At 38.5% G+C, this 10,032-nt stretch overlaps 1 protein-coding gene across 8 annotated transcripts in view; it reads left to right on the plus strand.

Moving 5' to 3' along the window:
* Window positions 1–10,032, plus strand: part of ANKRD17 (ankyrin repeat domain 17) — a 130,016-nt gene that overhangs the window by 101,137 nt on the left and 18,847 nt on the right. For all 8 annotated transcript variants that reach the window (XM_037896673.2, XM_037896675.2, XM_037896674.2 and 5 more), the window contains 6 exons: window positions 126–339; window positions 1,748–1,923; window positions 2,603–2,765; window positions 5,041–5,136; window positions 7,405–7,521; window positions 8,720–8,891. In XM_037896673.2, the coding sequence (XP_037752601.1) occupies window positions 126–339; window positions 1,748–1,923; window positions 2,603–2,765; window positions 5,041–5,136; window positions 7,405–7,521; window positions 8,720–8,891 (938 nt within the window). The remainder of the gene's footprint in view (window positions 1–125; window positions 340–1,747; window positions 1,924–2,602; window positions 2,766–5,040; window positions 5,137–7,404; window positions 7,522–8,719; window positions 8,892–10,032) is intronic.

The raw sequence follows: 10,032 nt of genomic DNA on the forward strand, positions 1-10,032 counted from the left end.
CAGCCTTCTTCAACTTGAATAACTTCTAGTTTGGGAACTTTCATTTTTCACATTCTAATTTTCCTATCACCCTTTTCAATGATAATGAGAATTAAAATTGTTTGTTTGTTTTTCCCCCTCCCCAGAACTGGTAGCAAACTGGGCATTTCTCCTTTAATGTTGGCAGCTATGAATGGGCACACTGCTGCTGTTAAGCTACTGTTGGACATGGGTTCTGATATTAATGCCCAGATAGAGACCAATCGGAATACTGCCTTGACTTTGGCCTGCTTCCAAGGAAGAACTGAAGTGGTTAGCCTACTGCTTGACAGAAAAGCTAATGTCGAGCACAGAGCTAAGGTAAGGAGCAGGATGAGATACGTGTCTTTCAGCTAAGCAGATTTATACTAAGAACGTAGTTCTATGTTTCACGTGACTTTTTCCCCCTTGGAAGTTAAGAAAAGAGGGAAAATAAGTATTTCCTATGTAGTAACTATCTGCTTATAGATTGCACGCACACCTATTGAAACCGCCGAGGAAGAGGCTGAGTTTTAATAGAGCTATTTAAAAGAAAAGAAATATCTTTGTTTTAAGGTTACTGATTGTTTACACACAGACATACACCCATTGTGTGTACAGTAAAGAAAAAACATTTGTTTTAGCTTCTGGAGCTTTATTTAATCTTCAGATAATCACAAGCATCAGAATGATGATAAATCTTACACTTAATCATTTTATATTAAATTTCTTGAGACCTTCATATTTTTAAAAATTAAAAGCTGATCTTAACCCAAGCTATGTTCGTGGCCTGACTCTCTACCTTCTGCCTGGCTTCCACAGCCATGGAGGCGAAATGGAATCCTGAGGTGTGCACCCTGTAAACGAGGCACTGCAGCAACTCTGCAGCCATCAAATCCCTCCCCCTGCCTGGGACAGAGTTTGTGACTTCACTTGGCATTTCCTCTCCTTGCCAGATTTGGCAGCCATTGGGGTGGAGGATGACAGTAGAGAAAAGGCTTCTCAGCTGACAGTCAATATTCCAGACAGCTACATCAGTTGACCTACCACAGTGTCCCTGGCAGTCAGCATTGAAAAGGAGCTGTCAACCAAGGAATGAAGATAGGTGTGATCAGGTCAAAAGTTGCCTCCTTTCCCTCTGCCCACTAAATGGAACATAAGTTAAGAGTTTAAACTTGCAGGATCTGCTTCTATACCAACTGTTAGATTAGAGTTTCTCCCCTCCAAGACTAGTCTGACTATCTCCCTTCCCTCCCCACCCAGTAGACATCAGTACAGGTGTTGCTGCAGTTGAGGTTTTCTCTCCCCATACAAAAACCTGTTTACATGAGCTCCACAGCAGAACATCCCTTCTTTGCTACCTGCTCCTCATGCCCAAACCTGTACAAGATTGGTTGGGCTAGTGTAAAAAGCCTAGTAACGTGATAGCCAAGGACTTCTCCACCTCTTTGTGCTGCAAAGCACAGGTCCAGGATTTGTCCCCCAAAGCATGTTTAGTCTCCAGAGTATAACATAGTGCATGGTCCACACTCTTGGCCAGCTGCAGGTGATGTTATTTTTTCCTTTTAAATGTTGGTAACAGTTTATATAAACGTGGCTTGCAAGGTAATGATGGAAATGCATATGTTTGAACTTAGAACTTTTTGCTGCAAGCTGAAGTTACTCCTGGCTTTTAGTGAAAAAGGGGGCTGGGGGGCAGGAAAAAAAGAAAATAACTAACTCTTTCATTCCCCCTGCTTACTCAACCTAGACTGGTCTCACACCATTAATGGAAGCTGCCTCGGGTGGATATGCAGAGGTAGGCAGAGTTCTTCTGGACAAAGGTGCAGATGTTAATGCTCCTCCAGTACCCTCATCGAGAGATACAGCTTTAACCATAGCAGCAGACAAAGGGCACTACAAGTTCTGTGAGCTTCTCATTAGCAGGTACCATATTTGAAGCTGTGCTGTTAAAGGGTCTTGAATGCTGATTATCTTACTTTTCTTTATTTCACAGGAGATGTAACATTGAGTAATTTTAGCTTATACTTTGTATTAGACCCTAACATGTATTTTCTTCCTCACCATGCTTAGACCTAAGACTCAGATCAGAGATCTTAATATTTCCTTGCATCCTCATTGTTGAGGGATGTATCTTTTGAACCCTCCATCTTATAATATTCACTGTTACTGTGAATATGCTCCCATTAGCAGCCATTTCCAAGGTAGATACCAATGCACATTCATGAATAGACCAGTAGAAGGCATATAGAAACAGCTGTCAGCAAGCCCCTCCTATAAGCCTGACCACAACTTGAGATATACCTGCAATTATAAACAAAGGTTCAGAGATAGTGCCTGAGTCTGGATTTCTGGCATGCTCTCAGGTTACCATACTGACTGTTGGCATGCGTAGTGTAAATATTTATATCATTATAATGATTCAGAAGGTCAAGAAACAATTTTAAAAACCGGAACATCTCCATTCCAAACATATATAAAATGCAGTATTTTAATGCTAAAAGGTTAGTTGAAATAGGTAATGACCTAATTATACAGATCCTGTGTATTGTTTGTTCTCAAAGCATGATTCAATTTTTGGTCAAAACAATTTGCTTTTTTTTAGGGGAGCTCACATTGATGTACGGAATAAGAAGGGGAATACTCCACTGTGGCTTGCAGCAAATGGTGGGCATCTAGATGTTGTCCAGCTACTGGTACAAGCTGGAGCAGATGTGGATGCTGCTGATAACAGAAAGATAACGCCTCTTATGGCAGCCTTTCGAAAGGTAGACTGTGGAATTTTTCTTCCTTCTCCCTTCCTTATTCAGATATTATTTCTTGGTAAATTTAACTGTTCGATGGTAATCAGAACATGGGTACATTAGATCTACTAAATCTCTCCTTTAATTATCACAATATTTGAAAGAGTAAATGAAAAACTTGCATAAATATTTTTAGGGTCTGGTTTGAACCCACAAAAATAAGTATTTGCATTACCTATGCAACTTTATACTTTGTCAACATGTTGCAGAAACATTCATGGGAAAGAGTTACATTCTTAGGTATCCGGTTGTTTGGGACTATGACAGTGTGCTCTACTCACCATTAGGATGGCGCCTCCTCCTGGCCGTTCTGCAGAATAGCTAACTAGGTTGATGCCTCTCCTTGTGGTTGTAAGCCGTCCCTCCACACCCTCTTTGTCTGCAGCCCCCTCTCAGTCCAGGAGCTGCTGTGGCCTTTTCATGATTCAGCCCCCTGGCTAGGTCATTATTATGGTTTCCTCTTTTGGGGGGAAAATCTCTTCTCCACAAACAGGCTCAGACAGTTTTCCTATGCACTGCCTGTACCACTTTCCCAGTGGCTGATTGGGAAACCCGGGCCTGCAGTCTACTGCAGATTCCAGCTCAGGGACCCTATAACCAGAAGTCAAGGTTTGTTCCTGTCTAGACCGTACTACCTTTTTCTGAGCCCTGTCCTACTTTCCTGGCCTTTCCACTCTCTGGGTTTGCCAGCCCAAACATATCTCCCTTTGCCCAGGGAGTGACTGCAGACTTTCCAGGCAGCCCCTTCTGCTTCCAGTTTCCTTTTGGAGAATCCCCACCTGTCCTTTGCAGGTGAGTGTCTCTCTAATTAGCTGTCTCCAGCCTAAAGCTCCCCCATTTTCAGCCGAATTAGCTGATTGGGCCTTCCTGGCCTAAATCAGTTTTTATAAGGCCAGTATGGGTAGCACACCCCATCACAGGGACCCGGTGTGACATGAGTAACCTATTACTTTGCAAATATTAGTATACAAAATTGCATTTTAAATGATTGGTTACTGCCAGGAGTAGAGTATGTGGGCACCTGGGGAGTTGAAAAGGTGTGAAGGCAAAAGTTTGATCCCTTGGATCTCTCATGAGCAAGAGAAGGCTTGGCAGTAATACCTTATTAGTGAGGTATAAGCCAAGTTTGAACTATAAAATATCTGTTACATTGGTATTGCATAGGTTTACTGGAATTGCTCAGTAGAGAAGGGTGTCATGAACCCTGCTCTTCAGTTGATGTTGGTAAATGAAAGGTTAGTGGCTAATACCATCTATGACTTGATTATTGATGAAGCCTCTGGTTTGGATGACTTTTCAGGATCTTCATTAGCCAAAATATTGCATGCAAGGTACTCAGTTCCAGCATGAATCAAGGGAAGGTTGCTGAGGCTGTTTTGCATATGATCTTAATTGTAGGAGATCTCTCTCCCCAAGATACGTAATAGAAAATGCATCTAGTGATGAAAGTCCCAAGATAGACTGTTCTCTTTGCAGAAACATATATACCACCAGTGGATTTGTTCCCTAAATCAGTCAGTAAGCAACCAGTCAATCTCTAAGCTACTCTATATCAACAACTTCTATCATGTTAAAATGATTAAAATTGCATTATTCGTTTGTTACAAGATAAATATTGTAATTAACCATTGTACTTGGTTTGAAAATAAGCATCTTGACTTTGCCTCTGTGCTTTTGTCCCATTGACTATGTTCTATTCCATTGACTTTGTGCATCCTATTGATGATATAGCACATTGAACTGTATAAAGATAAGATTTAGAATTATGAAAACTTGACTACTGTACATGTGATGCAAATAGCATTTTTCAACGATAAGTAACTAGTACACATTTTTCAAAAGAAACCACTTCTCCACAATTACTAGTAAATACCCACACATTTTAAAATCAAGGGTTTTCTTCTTGAACATGGAGAGAAGAGTGAGAAGTGTTTGAAATGAGGGGAAAAACGTTGAATTTAACACTCCAGAACCAAAAATACTTGAATAATTTAGGCAACTTTTTAACTAAAAAGATGTGTGTAGGAGAGGAAAGGAGTGGAGCATCTCCAGACTTGAGAAATTGGGTATTAATTAATATTTGAGAGAGTTTGAAAGGGAGATGCCTGATGCCTCAGTAACAGAGCTACTGATTACTACAAGACATTCCAGAGACAACCATGTTTGACAAATGTATAGTGCTTTAAAAGAGCTATTAATTTGCTATGAAATAACCTGATGTTTGAAATAAAATTTTCAGGGTCATGTAAAGGTGGTGCGCTATCTAGTGAAAGAAGTAAACCAGTTTCCATCTGATTCAGAATGTATGAGATACATAGCAACGATTACTGACAAGGTAAGGTAATTGTTGCAATGTGGCTACTCTTAGCAAGATTTTGGTAAGACTGAAAAGTATTACTAAAAGAATAGTTCTAATTGTGACTAATCAAGGTTGGAGTAGAATTTACCATCAACATCTGTTTGACTGGCAAAGCAAGCTTAGCATGATTTTCAAAATAAATAGAATTTTGAGTAGAAAAACTGTTTTATTTTGGTAAAAATTGAAAATCCAAATGCTGTAACAGTAGTACAAGTTACAGTAAATGGTTGTGAAAATGGCAGTAAATGCAACTTGCCACTAATTACTTACTAATTTTCAGTTAGTTTCCCAGACACTTGCTCAGATCAGTGAAGTTCTGCATTTTTAAATATTATTACCGAAGGCAACTTTGTTTATTGTCTTTTCCATAAAAATAAATATAACATTCTAATGCTTCCAATGTGACATTTGATTATATTCATAGAACTCCAGTGGAGCTCCTAAAGTCTTCCATTCTTAAACATAGTTGAAAGATTGTTCTCCTGATGTTGATTAAATGCAGTAAACAAGAACTGTAAACAAATAGTAAAATATTATACATTTCTGCTTTATAAGCAAGCAACTCTTTTATGCTGTTCAGTATTTTTGGGATCCAGTGCTGTTCTGAGCTTGAACTACATATCTGAAGTTGACATGTGCTGTTGAGTAAGTGAATTGCTGTTGGATTGAATTGCTATCCATTTATCTTTCATAAATGGCCTCCCAATTTCCATAATATTAAGTAATTGCTTCTCAGGGGATTGGTAATATCTTTTGAGCCTCTCACCTCCTGTGAAAGTTCTATCTCTTGCATTGTTCATCTCTGGTCCAGGTTGGTATGGGCAAATGGCATCAGGTATCAAAAGGAATAAGGCATCAGCAGGAAGTAGATCATGAGAAAAGTAGAGCGGTGGTAGTACAGAGTGTTTCCACTGTATCACTGATTCCCTGCACCATCATCACACTCCCTGCAAAATCTCCTCCCTGAAGTTCAGGCTGTGCAGTGTTGGAGGATGACATGAGTGAGGAGACAGCACTCTCCATGGCACTTCTTCCCCCCATCCCCTCACCTCACCGGCAAAGTTCTGTGAGTTTGCAAGAATTTAATGCCATTCATCCAAATATTGATATGGCCCACATCACAATGTATCTGAGAACTTCCCAAGGACTTCCTTCTTAGCTTGGAGAGAGAGAGAATGTTGGTGGGTTATTTGGTTAGAGCTGTGACATCTGCTATCCTTCCTAACTTTCTTTTATCATTTTATTATTACTTCAGCTTCCCAATCCCTTTTCCCCCTTTATGTTTGATCAGCCTGTTTTATCCTTTTCAACAGCCTTCGATTTTAAACTCTCTGGGGCAAGGACTGTGTCCTCTGTTCGACTACACAGCGCCTAGCACAGTTGACACCCAATTAGGGATACTAGACTTTACTGTAATATAGTATATATAAAGAAGGGGAAATGGAGGGACTTGCTGAAGGAAAGTTAAGCTGGAGATGGGTACTGCATTTAGACCTGAACATTATGAACTTAGTAGTTATCCCTTGAGTGAAACAGTTCCAGAGCCTTGATTCAGCTTCTGTGACAGTCCTACAGGTGAGGGCATGTGTCCACATTTATCATTTTTACTAACCAGAATTCCTGATAGACTCAGCAAGGAAGCCAGTAATTGAGTAGATGTAGAAACTGAACTACACTTTCAAGCATGTGGCTGTCTATTGAAGGCAAAATTGAGGCACATAAGTGGAGTAGTGTGGAAAAACTTGCTGACCTTGTTCCACCTATTCTGTGGATAAATGGAGCTTTTTAGTCTCCAGGGCTGTAAGACACCTTTTGTAAGCATTAAATTTAAAAAATGAGAGAATAAAAACACTATTCCTTTTTTCTAATGGTACTCTAAATATCACCACAAAACTGCCCTTTGTTGACAGTTGAGTAGCTGCAGTTCTGTGTCTCAAACTGCTTCTTTCATAATAAAAGATTCTGTAGTTTCCACAGCATGTTAGCCGTAAAAAGACCAGTAATTAAAATAATAAAATAATTAAATATTTTAAAAATGCTTTGTACCAATATGCCTCCAATACAAAACACGAATATTCTTCACATTTTTCTTTAAAACTTTTTAAAAACGATTGGTTAATACAACTAAGTGAGCAAGCTGTAAATCTCGTATCATTTGGAAAATATAAGTTTGTCTACCAATACAATACATATTACAGGATTTTATGTTTTCAGACAGAAGATTGATTTACTTTGTCATTTTAGGAGATGTTAAAGAAGTGCCACCTTTGTATGGAATCAATAGTACAAGCCAAAGATAGACAGGCTGCTGAAGCAAACAAAAATGCAAGCATTCTTTTAGAAGAGCTGGATTTAGAGAAGGTAAGGAATCCTTTCATTTGAAGTTTCATTTCTGTGACCAAAACCTCTCTACCATCAAAAGAAACTATACAAGATCTGGGCCTGAATTAAAAACTCTCTCTCTCTCACACACACTCTTGGACTAGAGCTGTGTGAAAGGTAAGCTGTACGTTATTCCCTGATAACCAGAAACTTCTTCTCTTAAACTCTGTACCATTCACTTTTTTTAAACATCATCATAATAAAATATTTACCACAAAGAGGGAGCCACTGAATGTTTAGCCACCATAAAATCCACCTTTTAGGTGGCCAAAACTTCACGGCTGTTTCTTTGGCAGTGAAAGTGCTTCATACCCGCTATTCCTGATAGATTATTTTTTCTGTTAAACTTGTAAAATAATCTATGCAAATATAAGAAAATAGGATTTTAAGGTCATTGTAGTTTGTAGATGGCACACAGAAACAGAAAACTTGTTACATAATATTTATTGTCTCAAAGAGTATGTGCTTTATCTCCTGTATACCAAGTTTAAAAGGAATATCATTAAAATAATGCTTATGTACGGACACTGTTTCTTGGTATAAGCATTTCCCAAAAAGATTAATATGAAGCAGAAAGTTATTTTGTACAAACTGAGCTTAATGAAGAGTCTGTACCTGGTAACATTAGCACAAATATATTTGATCTAAAATCTGTATTTTTTAAAAAAATAGTATCAGATAATTTAAGCTTCTAGTGCCACATTAGTTGCAGCGTTTTTAATTAGCATATATTTTACCATCTCACTCTAATTGAAAATGGTTTATCTTCATTATTTTTGGTAAGTTTCATGCATTCTTGATTTGGCTTATGCTTTCATATGCACATGCTCTGTAGGTACGCTTGAAGATTAAATATAGGGCAAAATTCTCCTCTCCCCTGCAATATGTATTGTTTACATGTGCAGAATTTCCATTAGCAGCAATGGAAGTTCAGCAAGTGAAACAAGTGTTAAATGTATAATTGAGATCCATAGTGCAGGTCAGTGAAAAATATTGGCCTTTTGATGTTTAAACATAATTTAACTGATTAAATTAGAGGTTTGACTTTCACAGTTACAAACTGTAACGTAAAAAAGTAGTAATCTTGAAGCATTCACATTGCTCCCGAACAAGGTGCATGGTTCCTCTTTATCAACTTGCAATATTCTCATGCTGCTAAAATGTTCTTGACTTACAGCTGAGGGAAGAAAGCAGGAGGCTGGCTTTGGCTGCCAAAAGAGAGAAAAGAAAAGAGAAACGGAGAAAGAAAAAGGAAGAACAAAGAAGAAAACTAGAAGAAATAGAAGCAAAAAATAAAGAGAATTTTGAACTACAAGCTGCTCAAGAGAAGGAAAAGCTGAAATCTGAAGGTAGTCTTATTTCTGTTTTCCATAGATTTAATCTTTTCCCATCACTTTTTACTCCCATTATTACAGCTTTTTTTATCAGTACTTTGATACAAGGTTTCATGTAGTCCATCCATATTTGCTATATCTAACATTACTTTTAAATTTTACTAAACATAGGAATTGCTATACTGGATCAGACAAGTGGTCTATCTAGGCGATATGCTGTCTCTGACAGTGGCCATAACCAACTGCTTCAGAAGCAACTATGGGATAACCTGTCCACAGTGAAACTTTCCTCCTAGCCCCTAGTCCATAGTGGTTGGCTTTGTCCTGAAGCTTGAGTTTATATCCTTTCCAGAGCTCTTCTGTTTTTAATATTTGCTAAAACTCTCCCCCTATTCTTGTTATCTGAATAATGTCAAATCCTTTGGGCTCTGATACCTTGTAGCAATGAGTTCCAAACGCTAATTGATTGTTGTATGGGAAGGTATTTCCTTCTATCGGTTTTGAATTTGCCACTTTTTGATTTCACTGAATGTCCCCTTGTTCTGGTATCATGAAAAACAGATTGGTAACTTCTCTACACCTTCAATTATTTTGTATGCTTGTATCATGTTCCCTACTATTAGTCTCCTCTCAAAGGCAAACAATAAACCCAGTCTTTTCAGTTTCTCTTCATGTGAGAGTTTTTCCATACCCTTAATCATTTTTGTTAGCACTCTTGGAACCCCCTTTATTTCTGCTATATCCTTTAGGACAGTGGTTCTCAAACTGGGAGTCGGGACCCCTCAGGGTGTTGCAAGGTTCTTACATGGGGGGTCGCGAACTGTCAGACTCCACACCCCAAACCACGCTTTACCCCCAGCATTTATAATTATGTTAAATATATAAAAAAGAATTTTTAATTGATGGGGGGGCGGGGGGTTGCACTCAGAGGCTTTCTATGTGAAAGGTGTCACCAGTACAAGTTTGAGAATCACTGCTTTAGGAGATGGAGTTACTGGAACTGAATGCAATATGAAGGCGTACCATTGGTTTATATAATGGCACTCTAACAATTTCTGCATTATTTGTATGTAACTGTCTTAGCAGTTATTGGTTTATGATTATCCCATGGAGTCATTCAAGACTGTTACTAAACTTTAATAGTAAATTGCCTGAT

Source organism: Chelonia mydas, chromosome 4, assembly GCF_015237465.2.
Source record: "Chelonia mydas isolate rCheMyd1 chromosome 4, rCheMyd1.pri.v2, whole genome shotgun sequence".
NCBI classification, from domain to species: Eukaryota; Metazoa; Chordata; order Testudines; family Cheloniidae; genus Chelonia; species Chelonia mydas.